Consider the following 22587-nt stretch of genomic DNA (forward strand, 5'->3'; position numbering starts at 1 on the left):
TAATGGAATTTGTTGTTTTCAAACAATCATGTATTGCAACTACTGTTTTCAGGTCTAATCCGTGTCAATGGAAAGACTCCTACCGATTCAGGAATCGGGCCCTTCATGCTGCTTGTTATTCAGTAATTCATTTCTTGCATGCGTTTTGTGGCACAGACCAAGCGACAAGCCTGATATTTCACAGCTACAGCCTGGGCACTTACAGGCGGAGGAGATTAAAATCCATTTACTTCGATGGTGTTGAAATATTCTCCTTTCTAACAAATGCCCACATTCTGCATCTCATCTGTTAAAGGTACGCTCACGTACGTTAATATACAAACCTGGACATCAAACCTATGATTAATAATAAAAATGAAAGTAACCAGATGTTTATTTCTAAAAGTTAATGTTGACCCAAAACATTCCATCCAGTAATTTATGATGCAGCTGAACCTAAATATTTCTAAGTGGAAATATAATCTCCAGCCCCTGCAAGGGGTTTGAAGCCTCCCAGAACAGAAACAGTTACTCTAGAAAAAAATAGTCCGAAAGTAGTTGTGGATAAAATTCCAGCTTCCCCCTTTGTGATTTCATTGCTTGCCATTTGTTCCCAGCAGCAGTGGGTGGGTCCGAGGCAGTAAGAACTGAACTCAAGTTGCGTTCCCTGCTCGGTTCTATTCCAAATGTCTCTGTGGAACTCACATGATTCAGTCTTGACCCTGTGGAATTTGACTGTTACAAAATAACGATGCAGGCATTACCTCTTCCTCAATACTTTCTGTTTCACTCCTCAGAACAGCCTTCTTGTCACTCCACTAGCAAGTTGCAAATCACTACCACAAAGTTAACACTGTCTTTCCCTCAGAAGAATTGCCACACGTGGCCACAACCAGGCCTGAAAGGGGTGATGAATGGATACTGCGCCTTGAAGTAAATACTACAAAAGCTACTACAAAATTCTATAAGCGTCTCTAAAACCAAGAGCTGCAAGGGCAAGGTGATTTCAAAAGCTCTCTGAAAAGCCCCTGAGTAACTTCTCTAGCACTGAAGGTCAAGTACACCGTGTACAGAGATAGACAAAACACAACCTGTGCATGACAGCGTACGAGATCTTAACTTACACTACTCTTTTGTCAGGCTTTAGCAGCTTATTGGAAAATTCACTGATGATTAACAGAAAGCTTAAGTTAGGAGGGAAGCATTTTCCATCTGCTCCAGTAGCTCCTTGAAAGGCAAATTCAATCCCTTCCCTATTAAAAGAAAACAAAAACAGAGTGAGAATCAAGTAATAAAAAATGAACAAAAGCGATGATCATGGACAAAGCCATGCTACACGGCACATACTTGTGTATCATGGCAACAGATTCTCTAGATTTCAGCTGGTCCCAGCCAAACGTTAGCGAAAATCGCCGCGCGAGTTCTTTCATATTTGTGAAGGAAGCAGAAGACAAGTCCACACCAGTACTGCTGTCTTGGCTTTCTGCATGGGTCTGAAACAGCTGCAAAAGAAGCCCCAGATCAGCAACCACATGTAATTCTACAGCCAAACAAACCTTCAGGAGAACACAGACATGCACACCAAGCAACAGTTAGCTTACACAGACAGAAGACTTACGAAAGAGCAGGTAAATCATGTACTTCAATAGTACACAACTGCTACAAGCACCAGGAACTCATTCAAAAGATGCTGCTCGGTTTAACAGATAGGCACAAAATAAAAAAAAATAAAAAAATAAAAGGTGGAAGTACTATATATGCATATAGAGAACCAATTCCTGAAGGCGATGGCCCCACTGACACCATTTCCTACTGTTGGGTCTTCTCAATTAAGCCCAAGAGAACTATTTGAGTTTTCAGAGTATCAGAATGCAGACGTAGCACACGAGTTTGGTGGCAGCACAGACCAATTTCCGAGAGTGAGACTGGGTCAGAAGCAAGTCCAATTTCTATGTCTTGGATTTTTTTTCCCCAATACTACATGGAGGTAGCTTGTTCCATTCAACCTGTTAACTTTCAAGGTCAAGCAAAGGCCAGAAATGGTCTGTTGCCTACGTGATACATAAAAACAAAGTCCTGACTGTGTCAGCAGAATATATGCAGCCAAATGCTGCTTAGCTTTATCTGGGATCAGATTTCAGGGGCTGGTTCACAGATCTAAGCCCCTGGCAATGCGCGTGAAATAAGCAAAGCTCAAGTATCAGCACCCCCTGGGAGGAACCTGCTCTGTGGCTTACTGCACGACCCCAAGCCAGTAGCAGTTCTGGTCATGGGCAGAGCTGGCAAAAGCAGCTGCTAAAATAGCTGACTGGTCTCATCAGTCAGCAGCTGCAAAACCCCTCAAAAGAGCTGTGCCCCACTCTCTTCCATGAAACAAATAGTGGAAGTACTGGAGCTCAGAGGTGGTCAGCCACAAACGCATTTGTAGTTCTTCAAATTCAGTAGGAATTAAGGTAGTCAGTAAAACACAGAATAATATCCTTAACTTTTGTTAGAGCTAAGAGATGTCTACTACCATGTCCCAGGAAATACTCCGTAATCCCAAAGATCACCTCAATCTTAGCACACTATGCCTTTGAAGATTAAAACCGAAAGAAAAAAATGTGCACCACATTACGTATTAAAACAGGTGCAATGATCTGAAAGGAGTTTAATTAGGACATGGAAAAACATCTATGAAAAGAAAGCAAAGTCAAGCAAACAATTTCTTCCACTAGGCTTTCTGATTAATTAGAGCAATTATGGCAAGGTAGGCAAAAGGCACTCACATGAATACAGCTGCCACAAAGAACCCCCCCATCCTCTTGCCTAAATCATCAAGTTACCTGCTGCAGACAGAGAATCAGTGTTTTGGCACTCTGGATTTTGTTACTATGCCTCGTCCTGCTTAGCGTTTCTTTAATTATGTCTCCAAAATCACTGTAGGTCTATTAACAGCAATAAAAAAAAATGAGAATTATCATTTCCTTTTCACAGTGCTGGGAATACATAAAATACACCCAAGTGTTCATGTCACACAAGCAGTTTAATAAACAGCCCCAATATCAGAACACCCAAGCTAAAAAAAATAAAAAAATCAAAACTGGACTTTTACTGTTACTTCATGCATAAAATAATGGTATGCTCCTTTAGGAGTAATGTAAAAAACTGCAACTGTTGTTACAAAAGAACAAAACCTCCTCAGGAGAGGACTAGAGAGTTTTATACATCGACCAGAGCTTGCTCAGTGAAGATCAATATCCATATTCAGGTATTTCCAACATCCTGTTAGCTGACTCAAGGCAGCTGCCCACTCTGGGCTGTTCTAAGCCCTCCTGAAACACAGCTCAGAGCGGCTGAAGCTCAACCAGCTGCCTGAGCACATGAAATCCAGGCCACCTGAATGCAAACTGTGTGAGCTGTACGAAGTATGTTGATCACTGCAGTGTCAGGCACTCCCTAGCCAAAATCTCCTTCTCTGTAATGGCCCCTTTGGAGAAACCAGGGAGCAGATGTTCGGACAGATACGCTCTCCGCTGAACTTTCAGTTCTTTGTCTGCAGTGATGGACCTTTGCAGAGCAAAAAGGAGAGCCCGTTTCAATCTTGCTTGATTTTATAGCCCTTCTGTAATTATACGAGGATTCTGAGCCACAGCACTATTAACCCTGTGTCTTTCACAAACAGTGGAGTCACCTTCAAGCACTGAAATGCAGTGATAGGAGAAGCAACCTTATCTAAAACATTACCTTCACATAATGCTTATAGATCTCAGCAGCTGCAGTCATCTCCACCACATTATACACAATTAACTTGCAATATGCCGCAAGAAGACTCCGCTTTTTGTGCAAGTTGTCAAGTTTGCAGCTTTCGTCCTTTCTCTCCTCCTCTTGCGTCAGGCCTAGGGAAACAAAAGCACTGAAGCTTTGTTCTACTACTTTATTCAAGGTAGCTCAATTTTAATGACCAACTTTCATCTGAATAGCACAGACTCAGCTGTTCAGCCAACACGCTAAGCAACAGATGCTAGCGCTCGTTTCCGTGTATGTCAGAAAACACAGGTTTTCATTTCCATTTCAAAGTTTGCAGTTGGTGACGGTGAAAGCGAGTTATTTGCACCGTTTTCTGCTCTGATCTTCTTAGGGATTCTCATTTCCACCAGTCAGAATCTCCTTGTACAACACTGCTCACAGCTAGAGAATGGAACCAAACATACTGCAAAATAAAAGGCACAAATAGAAAAAATGGAAGAGACCAGATGTATTGTAACCACGTTTTCTGTTTTGTTTCCCTTAGAATAACACAGATGCTAGAAAACCAGCACTTAAGTAATCTCACATCGCTGTGAAAACATTAAGCCTCTGCAACGTGGGTTAATTCCTTGCTGGACAACTCGCAGAAAGCAAATACTCTTGAAGTGTCTCCCAACACAACCATGGGAATGCTTTGGGTGAGCTTCTGCAGCAAGAGAGCTGCGATACACTCCTTACTGCTGGGAATATAATCTACCAAATGTCAAAAGGCTGCAGTATGCGATCTATAATTCTGATGCCGTTTCTGCTCCTAGCATGACTGTAGGTCTGGGAACAAACGTAAGTCAAGTGACTGATCAGAAGTATCTGCAAATTAGAGTTAAAACTAAAATGGACCAGCAGCCGGCTCTGCAAACATACAAGCTCTACACAGCCACAGCACAACAAAATCACTTGCGCAAGAAGAAATCTGCAACGGGATGACAGAGATGCTGTGAGGGGAGAACTGAGAAATTAAAAGCGTCACACAAAACAGGTTTGAAACGGAACTCGGAAGGCCAGCTGACCCAAAACAGGTCAAACTTTATCAGTTTCAGATACATAACACTGGCAACTTGAAACATAACCAACTTCGAAAAGTGCCAAGACTAGGATACTACAACCTCCCTGAGCATTTTTTCTATTTTATCTCTACCTTTACCATTAAGGGTCCTCTTCTAATATCCCCCTTGCTGCAATTTCAGCCCAACGCTTCTTGCATATTCACTGTGACCCGGAGTCATGTTGTGCCCGAACTGAACACAGACCTCCATGCGAACAGCTGAAGGATGAGAGTTTGACTCAGTATTCTAGGATGATGCCTGGTTTTTCAAAGCTTGACAGCTGAGCTCAGCCTCAAAATCACCATGAACTAACAATCAATCTTCAAAACACTCCCAAAAGAAACCAGCCTTCGCAATAACATCTTCACTTTGGGATCTGAGTTTGTTTGAAAAAGGCAACAGCGCAACAAGCACACAGCTATTTCCCACAAAACTCACTCCACACCACCCCCATCAAAATCCACTAGTCCTTCACTCTGATGGCTTGGAAACAGTCCATGCATCGACGGAGTTGCGCTGTAACACACGGCAAGGCTTTCCACAGGGATGCCTAACTCCATCTCTTCCACCAAAGTCAAACACTCATTCTCAGCTGTACGTGCGTTACATCAGCCTTTTCTAGCTAGGAGTAAATTGGTGGTAATTTCCTGTGGTCAATCCACATTGAATACAAAGCAGTTAATTTACATTCATTGAACAATCTTATAAAGAGGACAAAAAAAACATCAGCCCCCTTTCCAGGTCTGTTAAGTGCAACCAACAAATTACAGCAAAAATGGTAGACTCATCAGTGATGAAGATACCTAACCTTTGCTTCCCTCTTCTTCCTCCACAAAAACATGTTCTTGGATAAAGAAAAGCAGTTTTTCCTGAAGTGAAGTGCTAGGAAGGTAATCCAGAAGTCCTACTGCTTCTTCATTATTATTTGAATCTTGATGGCTCAAAATCAGCAGCCAGTCACAGAGTATCATGAAGGCCTGGATCAAGCAAACAAAAACCAATGAAAGATTTAGAGACCATGTTACTTTTCATGCCAACTCCAATTTGCATCTCCAACAAGCACAACAGGTCAGAATCTCGTTTCTATCCTACTTCTTCCTCATAAGCTAAAGATTTCTGTTCTCCCTAGCCCAAGACAAAATGCCATGGCTGAGCCGTTCCCAACCCATACCTTAGGATACAGTATATACAAGTACCATGCATGAACACCACCTAAAGATCTTCAAACTCCCCTGGAAAGGAAGAAGTGCTCTATTACACCACAATATCTCCCTTTTAGCATGTGAATCATTGGATAATTTCTCCAAATGTTTCATTTTTTAAGTGACACTCACAGCCAGGCATTAAAAAGGAATGACAGCAACTAGTACAGAGATCAGTCTAATCAGAAAAAAAAGTGATTATCAAATGGCAAACTGAGTCATTCAGAATCAGGCCTTGATTCTGCAGACAGATTCATGCAGACACATATCTACATTTGACTAGAGCACTAGCTTTAACAGCATTTTAATTAACATAATTTTAATTTTCGTTTCAAATAAATAGTTGAGGGTTGTTCATTTTGAAAAGTATTTTCTCTGCTAAGAGACCAAAAAAATTCAAAAACCAGCAGAAGGAAATACTGGTATGAAAAGAAAGAAAGGCATATGAAGGAAGGACCGAGCACAAATGCCAGTTAAGTGATATAAGAACACGGACCTTTTCTCTTACTTCTTTTTCCTTATGGTGGAGGAAGCACATGCAAATCTCACCGAAACGCCTCAGCTCTCTTCTTAATGCCAAAAGAGTCTTCTAAAAACATGTGTAGGAAATGTGACAGGACAAAAATTTTAGAGACTGTGTTTCAATGGAGCATTTTAGAACAAACAACAATTGCACTTTTTTTTCCGCTGATACTACTCATTTAATAAAGCACAGCTGATGACACTGAAAGAGGATGACATCTCAAGAAGCAGCAGCTATGAACTTTAAAACTACATTTTGTTTTCAGGGACAATAACTAGGACAGAAGGGTCAGTGCATAAAAATGCATACTTTTTGCTCCCACTCTGGTGCAGAAAGGTGACAAATAGCAGTACGTGTGCATCTGCCACGCTTGCTGAGGCTTGAGGTGTTCAGGAAGTCACAAACTTTGGTTCTTCATTTGTAGATTTACTTGTTCTGAGAGCATTTATGCCCTTAAACAGCCCTCCAAGCAACTACAAGGCAAGCAGTGACAATGATTTCCACTTCACAGACGGGACTGGAGTCATTAAAACTCAAATCCATCCCACCTGATTTTCAGCACCCAGCGTATGAGTTGCCTTCTGGAGTTGCTCTTCCCTCTCCTTCTACTGACTTCAGAGGGAACTCAGTTTAACTACACTGCTAACTTTGGCACTCACAGACACCTCTATTACTTAAGACAGCTACAAAAGGCTTTCTGATCCTTCACCAGGTCCCAGCTGCTGCACTGCACTGAGCTCTGAGCAATCAATAGAAGAGGAATGCCCTTAGAGCAGGCCTGGATCTCATGCTATGCAACTGTATCTTTATAAGAAAGGGGATCCATCTCAGAGCCTACTAAGAAAAAGAAAGAAAAGAGGGGAAGGCAAAACATTGCCTTAGCACTATGAGAGGAAGAGCAGGGAAGAAACAGTCCTAGAGCTGCTGTCCAGGAAACATTCTTTTTTGTTCTTGGAACTTCTCTCTCTGCCAATAACCAGATTTGGTCCTGCAGAGTGGGCCGTAACGTTGTGCTTCCAATCAAAATCTACTTCCATAATGAAAGGCCAACTTAAAAAACGTCCTGCCCCATTATCAGGCAAGCTAATAGTGTCTGAACTGGAAGGCAGAACATATTAGAGTAGTGAGAGACGCAGACATCCACTAAGGAATGGAACGAGACAGGAATAGATAGTGAATCAGTCACCAAACGGGTAAACTCCCAGCTAGCATTTCTCACACAAAACAAATGCTCCTGTCACTGTCCTGTACACATTCGAGCACCAGAAGGAAGGGGACAGAATAACTGAAACTGCAACACTCGGAGTAGTCAGGAGAAACTGCACAGGTATGCATTCATATGTCAGTCTAAGCAAAAAAGAGTCTTCCTCTCTATGTGTCTTAAGCTAGAATGTCTTCTGGAGTATCTGGCAGAATTTGACAATATAAAAGCCACGCAGGAAGGTAGGCAGTTCACTGATAAAAAAAATTAGGTAGAAATTTTGAAGAAAGTGATACCTCGTATAGTACACAAGTAAAACAAGAAAATAAAGCAAAGCAACAGGGCTTCCTGGAGTTTTCACTGAATATTCTTTGTCACGTAAAAGAAGAGAACAACAAACAGTTTGGCAGTGGAACAAGTTCCTTCATTAAGCACCAGGAATTCGCTGCACATGTTTTGCAGTAAAAATAGAGATGAACTGTTGTTCACTTACTCTTCTGCACACTGAAAAGGCATAAACACTTGAAAAGCAATGGGAAGGGAGGAGAGGAAAAGAGGTGGGGAGAGAAAGGAAAGGAAGGGTAGGAAGAGGAGGATGGCAGAGAGAGAGACAAAGAGAATGCTCCAACTCAGTTTGGTTTCCTCAAGAAAATGCATAAATTGTCTTCTTCAGAAAGTTTGTCTCCTGACTATCTTAGAATAGAAAAGCATCTTCAATTTCTAGAAGCACAAAATGATGTGGAACGGCCAACCTTGGCAGAATTTTCTGCAGCTGCAGCTAGTTGCCACAGGAGAGAAAAATACGTGCACTGGAGAGCTGGCAGGATCACCTGCAAATAAAAACATATATCCTTTATTTACAGGAAAGGCTTGACAGCAAAAAACCTGGCATTCTGATTGCTGCTTGATCAACCACTCCTGCACTGTAAATATCCAGATCTTCAACATAAACTCAATAGCTGTACACACAAGTAAACGTTATCTACTGAGAAACTTCATCACTAAAATGCTGCTTTTGAATACATCTGATGCCCTTACAGGTTCAGTGGAATAGAACCACGTACTACGAGGAGTAGCGTAACCACATAACGGAGGTTAACTTTAGCTTAGCTTTTTAGGATTTCTCTGCAGTCTTTGGTGAAAGGCAGATTCCCCCAGAGGGCAATTCAGAGCAGAAGGCAAACATTTGTGCTCTGATGCTCCAACTAAAGGAGTCTACCTTTACACACTGGCTGCAGAGTCTTGTTCACTCTATGCCAAATAACTACAAATTCTCTTCTGAAAATGGGGCCTGATTAACATCTACAAGTGCTAGGAGTACTTCACCTTGTAATCCCATAATATACCTCCATCTTTGCACAGTCAGTGTTAGCACTGAGGCAACCAGACAAACTAAAGGCTGCAGTTGAGACGACAATTAATTACACTCTTCTCACTGAGCGTCTATTTACAATCAGCAGGCACAAGGTATTCCAACGCCTGATTACATGCAAACCATAAGGGGATCCTCACAGTCCCAACTATTTCATATAATATTTCATATTCACTGATTCCAATAACTTTATACTAAAGCCTCAGTTTCCCAGATTGAGAGATGGAAACAGTATCTTTCTGTCTCATATAATGTTGATACATAGCATTATTTAATATTTTGTCATTTTCCTCCTTTCAACAACTCAAAGTACTTTCAATGTTAAGTTTCAACAACTCACCAGAATAGACAAACTCCCATGTTCCATTTCAAACTGCAGTAACTTTAAAGTCTTGTCATACAAATTCCACTTGGTGAGATCATGGGCACTGCAAATGGGATAAAAGAAAACAACAATGATATGCTAATCAAGAAGTGAAATCTCATCTGAGAAAACAGGTTAAATGAATCCTATTTTTGCCTTCATCTGCTGTACAGCAGTAACTTTAAATAACTAATTATTAAGTACTGCAGGGAAGGAAATGAAGCTTTTCATGGCCAATTGCTGCAACCTTTAGACCAGAGCTTTACAGCTGGCATTCCTGCCACAAAACTGCAGTGTCTGTGAGGAGAGGAAAAAAAAGCTTGCTTCTATACCTCCTCCTCAACAATCCAGTCACTAAGTTCTCAAGAAGATCTAACAAAAAATTCTTTCATACAAACTTTAGAAGAGTGTTTCTAATATTCTCAGGTGTTTGCAGCTCAACGTAGGCTTTGCTTTGAAAAAGAGAGCAGCACTAGCATGCAGGATAAGTAAAAGACACATGAAGCAGAAGGCCATTTCCCCAACTCTGTACTATCTTGCATGATAATTTACTTGGCGAACAAACCCTGGAGAATCAAGCCTTTGAGAAATCCACGTACTAACAAAAGAAGATCAAATGAATCAAAACAAAGCAGACTAGCTCTGCTGGGAAAGGAGACAGCACTCATTGTACCCTCTTCAGACTGACCACCGGTGCTGACTGTCAGGCAGTGCAACCGCATCCCGCTAGGAGGGAGGCACCATAACAACCCAGCTGAGAGGACCCCTGTGTCCACTCTGACATCCCAACTCTGTAACATACACTTCTTAGCCCCAACTAGGGCTGACACTCCAACCTCACTAACAAATACATTAAAAAAAAATCCATAAGCCAAGACTACAGCTCTGTTCAGGAGAAACTAAACCCTGCAACCTCTCTCATAGGGATCGTTTTCCTTCCCTTGTGAAAATCTTACTAAACCCAACAAACACGAACAATTCTTGCTTGGCATCTGTTAAAGCAACACTGAAGTATATGGGAAAATAAAACAGCATTATGTAAATAAAATCTCACTTATGAAAAGCGGCTATTCTTCTCAAAGCAGAGTGCATCCGGGAAATTTCTCCTGCATCCGTACAAAATCCTTCTTCCTAAATTGTGCAGGTTTGGGAAAGAGAAAGGAATTAGCCAGCACGGGGCAAAGTAACTGCTGTGCTCTCTTCCCACCCAACCCAAAGGCTTGAATTACTCTCCTCCAGCTCTCCTCAGTCTTAACACCTTCAACCGTACTACTTATGCCTTCTTCTACAGTGAAAAGAAAGCAACATGTTGTCTGCACAAAATGTTGTAAGTCTCCCTGTCGCTACTAAAACCACAGCAGCCTCCCTAAACTACAGCACTGCTAACAGAGTAAAACTAGCAATTAGGCTAACGCAGAAGTGCGAAACCTCACATGGTTGCTAGGTATCTCTGGAAAGCTAACTGTTCACATGGTGCTGACTCTCCTTGCTTCCAGCTGCCAGATCACATTCAAAGATAGCTAAAAATACATTAAATACTTTCCCATAGATGCAATTGCTGCAGTTTCCACAAGGATGCTACGTGATTATGGAAGATGGTATATACAACCAAGAATTAGAAGGGAGGGGTTGCAGGAAAAAAAAACTCTTTATTTAGATATGGATTACGCTGTGAAGGAGTTGAAGAATCCCCTGGTCTAGCACTTATCTTATTTCTCGTAAGTACACATTATCCCGCATTGACATAGGTATCTATTTAAGACCAACAAAATAAACCCAATCTGAGGTTAGGGAATTTTTTGGCTTGACACATTTTACAATATTCCAGTGTCCAATAAAAACCTGCCAGTGTTAACTCTCATTCCATGGCATGACACCTGTTCATGATGGCACAGTTGATCAGATCAGCTGCGGGCTTCTGTTGTTCGGTTCAGCCAGCGAGCTATTCATATCACCACCAGCTGTTTCTGCTTTTTAGAACTAATGAACAACTTTGAGGGAGACACTGCAGTCCTCCTTCAAGGGGAAAGTCATCATTTCAAACACCCCAAAGCTATGCAATCTGCATGACTGATTTTTTTCCTCCTACAGCCAAAGTCACACTACGAAGGGCATCTTGCGTACAGTCAAATATGAAGAAGTAGAGAAACATACCACATGGAGAACAGCCTCATCACCTGCAGATCCCTAGTACTTCTTAGCTGATCTTGTACAATGTATCTTTGGCATAGTAATTCTGCAGTTGTGGAACCCACGCCCAGAATATTCAGAAGACATAAAATGTCCTGATGCTGCTGTGGACAAACTCACTTATTATTTTCACCACTCTACTCCTGCTAGTACACCAACTTAATAAAACGCAAACCATCAGTCTTTTTAGAGGAACAAATCCACCTCTGAAAGCTCTGCTCCACTCAAACAAGAGAAACAGCAGGCAAGGAATAATCCCCTTTATTTCTTCCTCTGCAGTTTTCATATGGAAACAGTCTGTTTATCTCCACAATGAGTCACACTCACCTTCTGCCAGAAGCCATCTAGTAGCTGGTTAAGCTGGCCCATCAACTCATCTATCAGCTGAGTTCGGGCACAATCCACCTTGCTGAAGATGGCAATTTTTTCACTGCAGAGGATATAGTAAGTCCTGGAGGAAGCCTCAAGGACAGACAAGTCAGAGTGTTTGACCACAATGTCTTTTATCTCACTCAGCAAAGCATCCAGATGCTGCAAGTGATAAAAAGGGTATTACAGGTAAAATCTACGTAAATCCACTTATGCTTCAGATGTATTTCACTCGGTCCGTGTATCTCTCTGTATAGGTCATACAACCAACATAAAATAAACACCAGTCTAAGGAGCAGAGGGGTAAGACTAGAGGATACAACTTTTGTTTTCTGGGTTTATAGCTCTTTTTCATTGTTATTTTCTCTAGATCTTCCTAAAATATGAAGTAACTGTTTTAAGTTTACGATAATAATAAAGACAATGGTAGGGAATAAAAATGTCTTTCCAAAGGAAAGGGCTGTCTCCAAACAACAGAAGTTGTCTCCTCTAGTAGATGGAGGCTGTTTCACATCCTATCTGCAACCAAGATCTTACTGAGAAGAGGAAACTTTACTCTCTCACTGACTCTCTGTTCCAGCCAACATTTTGTGTTGGAAGTAATTTAATTTTACCTCCCTGCAAACACCCTTGCTCAAGAATACCTTAAACTATTTCAAGGATTCCATCTATCCGTTTCTGACCATCCCTTTCCCACCAGCAGTTATACTATCTCTATTCTTATCTTTCAGTTACTATCACCCCCTAGCAGCTGGGAGTTGGCCTTCAAGGAGCATGAAACCTACTCTGTAGTAAACGCCTGAGAGATGCCAGCTTAGACACACAGCATAACCCACCCTCTTTCTATCCAACAATGGAAAATCCTGTGGCAGGCCTATCACACAAAACCAAAAACTATCGCCCACCGGGGCTGGTCACAGCACATCTGAATTGACAAGCACAAGGCTTTTCTTTGGCAGCCCCAAACTGAAAAGTAAAGCCTGAGTAAGACCAATTTCCTGAAGATATGAGACCATTTATTTATATTCCAACAGGCCTGTATTTGTTCCAAGTCACACTAAACTCTGTACGTTGTCATATAAATTTAGCGCATTGCACATGCACCGACTATCCCAATTCCTATTCACCTTCTCTAGATGTCCTGTACTGTAAACATCCAGATCATAATACTGTGGAATCTGCAGAAGATTTGCCACTTTTTGTGCATCTGTTGAATACTGCAGAGAAAAAAAACAACAAAAAAAAAAAAAACAGGATATGAGTGCACTGCAGGAATTTTAATGAAATATTTAACATGCATTCACAGAGCAGCTGTTAGTTACCTTTGCCAAGAGCTGAGGAAGCACCATAATAAAATGTTCAGTAATTTTGGTACAATCTTCCGATTGTATTTTCTTCTCTTTTACCGACAGAATCTGCAGATAAAGCATTTTGTTTCAATTACAAAATCTCTTAGATCTGAGTGGAATTTTACATGTAATCCAAGGTTAACTTAGATGCCTTTATCTAAACCAAATGAAGCCCATACAAAGATATTTTTCCACGGAGACAACCGGATGCTTTTTGATTTTCTTCTTAACCTCAAATTAGATGCAAATCACTGGACAACTATACTGCATGGATAAAATGTTCACCATTTGTCAGTAACTTACTTCAATTGGCTTTTCTCTAATGCTCATCCCCTTCAGCATCCACCACTAATAAGATCTACAGGTCAACAGACAGCGTGCCATTTCACAAAAATAAGCCATTTTGTTCCTGAAGATATTAGGAACATGCTATCTGGCAAAGCACATAAGGCAAAAAGAATGTGATCAAAGCACAATAAATAAGACGCACTGACTTTTTTGGCTGCACCTCTGCCCACTGGAGGATGACCTTCGGCTGCTTCTCTAACTGTTGCGAGGACAATTTCGATGAGAGCACTTTCCTGAGCATCGTTCAGCGCTGTAAATAAATCAGTCTCCTTTCAACATCACACAAAAGAAAAACGAAGATGCATCAACAGCTAATGGAAAGCCTACCCATTTCTCTGGGCAACTGCGGGAGGATGCTACAGAAAGATGCAGCGCTGCTAAATGAACACTTTGACTGTGTTTGATTTAATTTGAAGAAAAATATTCTCTACATTTACTGAACACAGCAGCATTTGTCTCCTAAGAAAACTTCTTAAGGCATCTGGGATCTCAACAACACATGCAGCTTCACTAAGGCTTATCCCTGTTGTCTACTGTCTCATTTAGGATAAACCTGCTCCTCTGGGCTCCAAAATGCTTTAAGTCATTAGGTCTGCAAACTTGAATTTCAGACATACAACTGCCTCCTGTTGCACTAAAACAACTATTATTTAAGCTCACTTGAAAACATTTTTTACAAAAAAAACTAACTCTTTAATGTGTTAGATGTCAACAAACTCAACACATTGTTCTTTTTCTCTCCAGGCATGAATAGCAGCCCAAAAATACTTTGCCTCAATCAATATTTTTAGATCCTCATCTTTTGGACAAACAAAAGAAGTGAATGCTACTTAAGCTTATTTATACAAGTATTCTCGCAAAGTTTCTAAACTAACATCACATAAATACAGAATACTAAATAAAACAACTACGTTGATACAAGTATCACATTGGCAGCGCACCAAGTCACATCTGCTTTGTGGCTCTTGGGGGCCACAAAGATCCATCTGGGATCAAAGTGCACTACAATACGGAATGGTACTAAACTTGCTGAGGCAAAGTTCAACAACAACATCAAGAGATTAATTCAGACAAAGATAACCTCTTTGCTCACCCACCTTTTCCATCTCCTTCACCATTTTTCAATAGAAGAGTGGTCATGCACTCCCAGTCCTTCAGGATTTTGCCTGCCCAGTCCCACAAGCTGTCAATGAGGTATGCAACATGTTTGTGTAGCTAGGGATTTAAAATACAAGTTCATAGAAGCATCATTAAAGGAAGTATAGGTTCATATGTTCCTCTCCTTTTTTCCAATTACAAAGCTGTCCTTCAAACATACATTCGCACAGAGTATTCTAAACATATTTAATTTGAGGCTAATCAACATTTAAACATCTTCAGTCTAATACAAAGCAAGTAAGTGGGGAAAAAAAAGCAGAAAAAGCAGGAAAAAAGCTTTTCTTTTTCTCTTATTGTGGTATGTTTCCTTTGTAATTTAAATAATCTCTCTAAAACTAGTTTCCGTGTTGCTTTTATATTGCTGTTCATAACAAAATATCCAACCTTGGGACAAGAAATCAGTTAATATTTTAGATAATGTCTGAAATTCTTTACACGTATATGCAAAACGGCTGCGCCTGAGACACTTTGGCCAGACATGGGTCTGCACCACTGCAAAAGCCAAACAGCAAAGTACAGCACTTAAGCTGATAAAATCTCAGAAAAACTATTCCATTCTTAGTCAGCACACAGCCATGGTACAGCAGCCTCCATCTGCCTGCACTAAGATGCAGACACGTACCCACTTATATGGTGGCAACAGTCCTTGAAGTTGCTTTCAGAAGCCGCTTCAGCTTTGGTTCTCTTTATTAGCATAGCTGCAAATCAGTCTTAAAACTACAGAACAGAAACGCCCTATTCTGTCTTCATTAACAACTCATCCTAGAGAGTGAGAACATCCCAAATACCAATATTGCAGAGCTCACAGGTAGAAATACCCTCCACAAGGAAGCCAGTACTTGATTTAGTATGCAACACTGGATTGAAAAGGCTTACAGTGCAGGGGCTGTTCTCCTCACCTCACTCTCCAGGAAAAAACGTATTAATCTTTTCAACTGGTCAGTCTTTGCTCCAACCTTCTTTTCTCCTTTGGACAAAACTTCTTCACCTCCCTCATGACTAAGCAGCCTGCCAACAGAGAAGGAAGTCAGTTCAGTTCTGCCACATTCCCCTTATGCTCATTTGCCAATACAGCACAAATTCTTTCAAGAGCGCCACGACTATATTTTTTCTAAACACATACTTACTCTAAATCATATTAGACTTTCTTAGGAGATGAAAGGAAAAGAGATTAGACTGCTTTCCATTATGAGAGATCTGCTGTCTCTGCGGATGCAGAGATAATTTCTGACAGTTGAACAGGTACCCTGCCAACTTTCTGGATGGCAGATGCAGATTCCACAGTGTTGAACATATACTGAGGTAGACATTTCCTCATATTGCAGAAGGGGTTAGCTCTAGGCTGAATATAAATGTTATCAGAGTAAAAATACTGCTACCCAACCATTATTGCACATCTTCTTAAAGAAAGTACAGTATCTCATATTTGTAAGAGGCAATTTACAACACGCTCAGTTTCACAAACACAGTGGAAAAACTTCGCAATATGATATTTCCATTTTCCTCTTTACCCTAAACGAGTGCGAATGCACTGCTCAGAAGAAGTGCTAATCCCAAAACACATACAGGAAAGCCATCCCCATAGATTCCCAGGCCCAAATGGCTTGGATTTAAAAGCAGGATCACACTACTCAATGTCAGCATAAGCTTATGCTTTCAGAAGGTGCTTCTGCTGGTATAATTTATGCCAGCTCTGTAACTAATCGACGTTAAAAATGCAGAAACTGAGATTTCATATATACACCAAGAAGAAAAAAAAGTTCTCTGTACTGAAATTTTTATCAGTGTAACTAGGAAAAGGAGGTTGTCACTAATGTCTCTACCACGCCAGAAAAGACATTTCTGTACTAGTACCAGAGCCAGAGAGAAGAACAGGGCAAAGAGCAAGGAAGAGGTTTAGAGGGTCAGAGTGTCCATGCTGCACAGGGAAGCTGAGAATAAAAAGTCAAGTTATGAAGGCAATCAGTTTAGTGGCAAAAGACAGCCACGTTCTGGGAGGAAGAACAGCTGATTTATGATAGAATATTGGGTCAAGCAGAAAACGCTAGCAGATGAGATAGAAGATTCATCAAAAGAGAAATTAATCTTCTTTTGTCTTTCTGTTGGAATGGCAACACAAACTCGGGAATGTCAGCAGTTCAGCCAGATAGGAACAGGCAGCTACGAGGAGGTTCGGCATGCGCGAAAAACACAAATCATTGTTTCTGAATTTTTCCCCACAAAAGTCTTGCCTGAATAGTTATATTTTCATTTCTCTTTGTAACATAAAATTACTTCCCTCAGCCACAGAGACAGAAAATTTATTTCTTCTCGTTTTAGCACGCCAACTCCATTCGCTTCATGCAACCATTGTTGTAAGAAGCCCATTTATAAGAGTTACTCCTGGGGAAGATATACCCTGTACTTCATTAACCTGACAGAAAATTGGGAGGGCTTTTTAATCTGCTGCATCTCTCATTGTTCAAAGCCTTTACAATGTATAAGGCAACTTCCAAAGGGAAAAGAGGAGGCCATTTTTGTGATTAATCACCGACACTATGGAAATGCAGCAGATGCCAGGTGATGAATTAGCTCGTAAGAAGGAAAGCAACAGGAAAAGAAAGAAGAAAGGAAGCATACTCTCAACATAGGATGGTATCTGTGGATCAGTCAGTTGTTTCATATTCTCTGTGTTAGTCTTACAACTTTTCTCATACCTACTGGGGAGCACTGGGGAAACAAATGATTACCCTCAGACAGCATTTCTCTTCTGATTCAGCAGAAGAAAGCAAATCTACTATCCTCGCGGTATACGCTTCCAGCAGAAAAAATGAATGCTTAATATCCCTCTTAAATAAATCCACCTTCATTCTGAAACAAATGAGAATATGCAAGAAGTAGGCAGGCAGACAGAGATACCTTTTATAAAGGAATTCCCCAGCTGCTACTGCAAGCGGACGGTGCGTGGTGTAAACAAACTGGTATAAGGTTTCACAGTCTTCAGCTGATAACGCATCCTCGCAGTTCCTAGGCAAAAATAACAACGGAAGTTATAGTTCAGGTTTATCTGCAAAGAATACAATGAATGAGATGCCCAGTTTTATTGGACCTGATGATCCATAGCCTTGCAACTTGTTTACATAGCTAACATTTTCTAGGACATATCTAAATAAGCTATCAAATGGAAATGGCAGCATTTTTTAACTCATTTTGTAGAGAAACTGAGGTCTGTCCAAGCCATGAGTAATTAGGCCCATCGCATGGACAGAATATTAAGTTAAAGCATAATTAAGGTTGATTAGAGGCCGTGATAAAAAAAAAGAAGAGTAATAATGATCAAAGAGTAAAATGATGCATCTATGCTTAGATTATTGTTATAGAAGATTAAATAACAAGAAGCCTTCATCGTGGAGAACAAGCTCTTCCAAAATGCATTAGTACAGTATCTTAAAACTTGTACTCCATTACACTAGGCCTATATGGAGTCACACATAAAAAGAAATCAGAATACATACTTGGTAACATGCTTATGACTGCAACCTTTCTGTCCAAACACACTGAAAATCTCAATTTTTTTTGACAGCCACTTAGTTACAGATTTTTAAAACACCACACGCCAACTAATAAACCTAGAACACTCTATGGGAGTTAGTAAAGGTGTTACTATCAACCGCTTACAAAACAGGAAATTGAAGCATCAAGGTTGAATAATCCACAGAGGAAATATCAGAGAAGTGAAGATCAAGACAAGAGTCACAGTTTCAAACTGCTTGCTTTCTGCTGCAATATCATTCAACTAAACTACATGAGAGAATGAAACAGCAACATATGAGATCCTTCTGCTCTCTGCAGCCAGGTGGAAGACTTTTTATTTATTGCAGCGATCAGTTCTCAACTAGTGACAGTATAAAACTACTTACAGCTGCAATCCAGTACAGCTTCTAAAACTGAGGATTTGTACTTTCCCCTTGGTGGGACTGATGCCTTTAGAAAATTAGCACCCCTTCCTGTGCCTGCCCATCTGTCTCCAATCCTAGCAAATCCTTCAGCAACCTCACAAGTCAAAAGGCCCCAAAATATTATCCTCAAACCCGACTGAAATGAAGTGAGCTCTCATTAGGTAAGAGCATAACTGGGGTTTAAAAATATTAAAAATATTTTTTGTAGCAAAGGCTAGGAATTAAAAGAAATGGGGAGGGGAAGCACTCATTTCTCAAAGCCAACAACCTCTCATTTACGGAAGTTGAAACCTCATGAATTTTATCTTTACTATGTATTTACTCATGTGTCACTTGAATCTTTCACAGTTTTTCTGAGTTTGTTTGTAATGGTCACTGACACAGTAAAAAGGTATTTAAATGTAAGTGCTGACAGTCTACCTCCAAAACTGATGGGTCAATTCTGCAAGATAATGTTTGCCCTCAACCAAAAAGAAATTCCAGCAGGTTTTGGCAGCCTCTTTTAACATGCAGTTCTCTTGAGTATATAGTTGTGGTAATAGAACAAATAGAAAGAGCTCTGAGTATATGTAGATATCATGTAATCAGCATAAAGGAAAATGTTCACGTGATTCTCATTCAACCATCTACAGAACTGGGGAAATAGTGTAAAAATGCATTTATTGTTCTTAAAAATGAGATACTGAAAGATGTAATATGGTGCGTTAGCATCTCTGAATAAGCACTGGTGTGTCTTGAGATACCATGAATGTTAGGGAACGAAGTTTGAAAGAGAAGAAATTTCAGTGTAAATGCACTGTTATCTATTGTGTGCTGGCACAGAAGCGATGAAGAGTCACCTAGTCCAACCCTCTGTTCAGAGGACGGTCAGCTACAGCAGGTTGCTGTGGTTGTGAATATTAACAAAGTCAGAGACTCCATAATCTCTCTGACAATCTGTTCCAGCATTAGACTACCCCCTCATTTTTTTTTGTATGTTTAAATGGAATATCCTATATGAACACATCGGTCACATGTGCACATTTGGGATACCTTACTGCCTTCTGGGAGATCTTATCACTTCCTACAACTACGTGAAAGGAGGTTGTAGCAAGGGCAGGGGAGGAAGCAGGAGGTCGGTCTCTTCTCCCAGATAATTACCAATAGGACAAGAGGGAATGGCCTCAAGCTGCATCAGGGGAGGTTCAGGTTGGATATTAGGAAAAATTTTTTCTCAGAAAGAGCAGTGAGGAACTGGCCCAGGCTGCCCAGGGAGGTGGGGGAGTCACCATCCCTGGAGGTGTTCAAGAACCGCGTGGATGTGGCACTGAGGGACATGGCCAGTGCGCATGGTGGGGATGGGCTGACATTTGGACTAGATGATCAGAGAAGTCTTTTCCAGCCTTAATGATACAATGATATTTGAATTTACTCATCTTCATAGGCCATGTTTTCCTCTTCTTTGCACATTTACAGAGACAGTGAAATGCGTGTGTCTCTAATTTAAAAATATTCCTTGAGCTATCTGAACTATTTAGGCAAAGTGCTCAGCAGCATGCCTGCAGTCTCTTTGGGTAGAAGTTACAGATTTTGCCTTTCCAGTACAAATGAAATTCCAACCTCCTTGTTTTTAACTTTGTCTTCAAAGAGGCTAGGACTTTGCCCCAGTTACACTAGTCCGCAGCAGTGTTATTTCTACTCTCCTCAAGGCAAGAGCAGGTCAGTTGCAACAGCTCTGACCATTTACAAAACAGTCTCTAGTAGCACAGAAGCAATGGAATGAGAGGAAATACCTGCATGTACTATCACTGCTTTCTACATACTGTTAAACCACTATTCTCTGTGAGACAATGAGGTTTATACTCAAAACTCCCACTCAGGTGAGAGCTTAGGGAGTTTTACTTGCCTCTGGAAGTAGCAACACTTGGCTACACTGCTACAACTACCAGTAATACAAGTACAGTAAATCAGTGCCTTTCCTTTTACATACATAAGCCAATAAGCACACATTCAAAGAATACTTTAAATACATCAATAACACTGCTGAAAATTTACAGCTCTCAGAATGCCAAGCAACAGATAAAGGTTAAACCAGAAGTGCCTGCCAGTGTTTAGGTGCCTAAAAATAAACAGGCATGGCCTTCCACATACCAATGCCATGACACACCATTTTCTCTGCGCTTCAGTGTGAACATAGCATAGAGAAGTTGGGACCTTCTAGAGAGACATCACAGACTCATTTTTTTTCTGCCTATGGAACCAACTGAAAGATTTCCTGTCTTGCCTTTTGTCCCATTTCACTGCATGGAAGAGACATGACCATACACAACTGCTGGAATCACCTGTCACGGTGTGTGCTACTGCTTATACCATGGAAAACAATCAAAATCACAAAATAAAAATACACCTGATGCATTTTTCAAAGCTTTACCACCTTGCTCTTTTTGCTTTTAATGACAGGAAAGATCAGGCAGGGAAAGATTCGGCACATGTTACAGGGACACTGGTAATCCAAGGTACAGCACCTCAAAAAAGCTAGTTTATTTTGCATTTAAAATGAATTCTAGTTAAATACACAAATCTGCAAATGCATTGCAAAATTGTTACTGTTGCATTAAGCACTACCATCCAAAAACACCTCTCGATAGCATTCTGTTCGAGAAAACAGAATACATTAGCTGATTTTCATACTGAAAAATGTTATTTCCTTCTTTCCATCCTGCTGTCATTGCATGTGTTTCAAAACAGCATTCTGGTGCTCAACAAGAGAGAGAGTAATGTGGCTGCCATACTACAACCTAACAAGAATACCTCCCCATGCACTTTAGAATAGGACTAGGACATTGCAATGTGCTGTGATTCCATGGCTGTGACAGAGGACAGGAAGATGCACATTAGAAAGGTGCTGTAGGGTATTCTGTTCTGGCTAAGAAATATAACCACAGGAGACAGGCATTCCTTGTTTTTTTGTGAGTTCATCAGACAGGAAAGATAAGATTTCAGAACAGATATAAAGGTTCTTGAATAGAGGTGTTAGATGACAGAAAGTTGCTGAAAGTTAACTTCTAGAAAAGGAAAAATCTGCAAAGATGGAAAAAAAAAAGGAGAAGGCAGAGGAGAAAGCACACGCCTTTGTTAGATTTTGGTCTTTCACTTCTGCTTTGTTTGGAATAGGCTTGACTCTTATAAACAACAAAGCCCTGCCCTAACTCCACCTTAATAGGAGCATGGGCCTGGAGCAATCACAGAGGAGCTGGGAGGAGCTCCATGCCATTCCCTTTTGCAAGTAGGTAGTCTCCTGCAATTAAGTTACTCGTGCAAGAAATCAGAACTGTGCTGCATAATTTGCTTTACTAAAGAGAGATCTTTGTATTGCTACTTCTCCACCAACATCTAAGTAACACTTACTTAATTTTCCTGAAGAACACTGGACAAGACAAACGTGGTTAACTTCCCTACGCAAAGCAACTTCATCTCTTAAGCTTACCCTTTACAATCACACGAGAACATGTTTTATAATAGCACTTAAGCCTTCAACACAACTTGACTTTTTCTCTGAATAAAAGCATTCTGAATAACCTTGCTAGATACAGTGCATTTCCCTAACAAATGTTTCTTTCTCTTCCACAGTCCACAGCTCAGCTGTGAACCAAGCCTACGGAATCTCCGAGTTCAGCTTTCCACTGACTCTGAATTATTGGCAAAGTATGCCATGGCAATATACAAATACTTTGCCAACTCTGGTTTTCAAGATTCTCGTAGAGCGTAGGCTTTCCTTCTCCA

At 40.6% G+C, this 22587-nt stretch overlaps 1 protein-coding gene across 3 annotated transcripts in view; it reads right to left on the reverse strand.

Annotated features, from left to right (window-relative positions):
• The window catches only part of LOC110405967 (cohesin subunit SA-2-like), a 56990-nt gene that overhangs the window by 5091 nt on the left and 29312 nt on the right, over window positions 1-22587 (reverse strand). For 2 of the 3 annotated variants that reach the window (XM_021411869.1, XM_021411886.1), the window contains exons 14-29: window positions 17786-17893; window positions 15787-15895; window positions 14827-14944; window positions 13876-13979; window positions 13355-13447; window positions 13160-13249; window positions 11991-12194; window positions 10528-10604; window positions 9450-9537; window positions 8490-8567; window positions 6510-6602; window positions 5620-5788; window positions 3706-3857; window positions 2805-2906; window positions 1327-1481; window positions 1104-1232 (exon numbers count right to left, since the gene is read on the reverse strand). In XM_021411869.1, the coding sequence (XP_021267544.1) occupies window positions 1104-1232; window positions 1327-1481; window positions 2805-2906; window positions 3706-3857; window positions 5620-5788; window positions 6510-6602; window positions 8490-8567; window positions 9450-9537; window positions 10528-10604; window positions 11991-12194; window positions 13160-13249; window positions 13355-13447; window positions 13876-13979; window positions 14827-14944; window positions 15787-15895; window positions 17786-17893 (1869 nt within the window). The remainder of the gene's footprint in view (window positions 1-1103; window positions 1233-1326; window positions 1482-2804; window positions 2907-3705; window positions 3858-5619; window positions 5789-6509; window positions 6603-8489; window positions 8568-9449; window positions 9538-10527; window positions 10605-11990; window positions 12195-13159; window positions 13250-13354; window positions 13448-13875; window positions 13980-14826; window positions 14945-15786; window positions 15896-17785; window positions 17894-22587) is intronic. The other variant, XM_021411878.1, reaches the window with a different exon arrangement.

The sequence above is a fragment of the Numida meleagris genome, chromosome 1, assembly GCF_002078875.1.
Source record: "Numida meleagris isolate 19003 breed g44 Domestic line chromosome 1, NumMel1.0, whole genome shotgun sequence".
NCBI lineage: Eukaryota > Metazoa > Chordata > Aves > Galliformes > Numididae > Numida > Numida meleagris.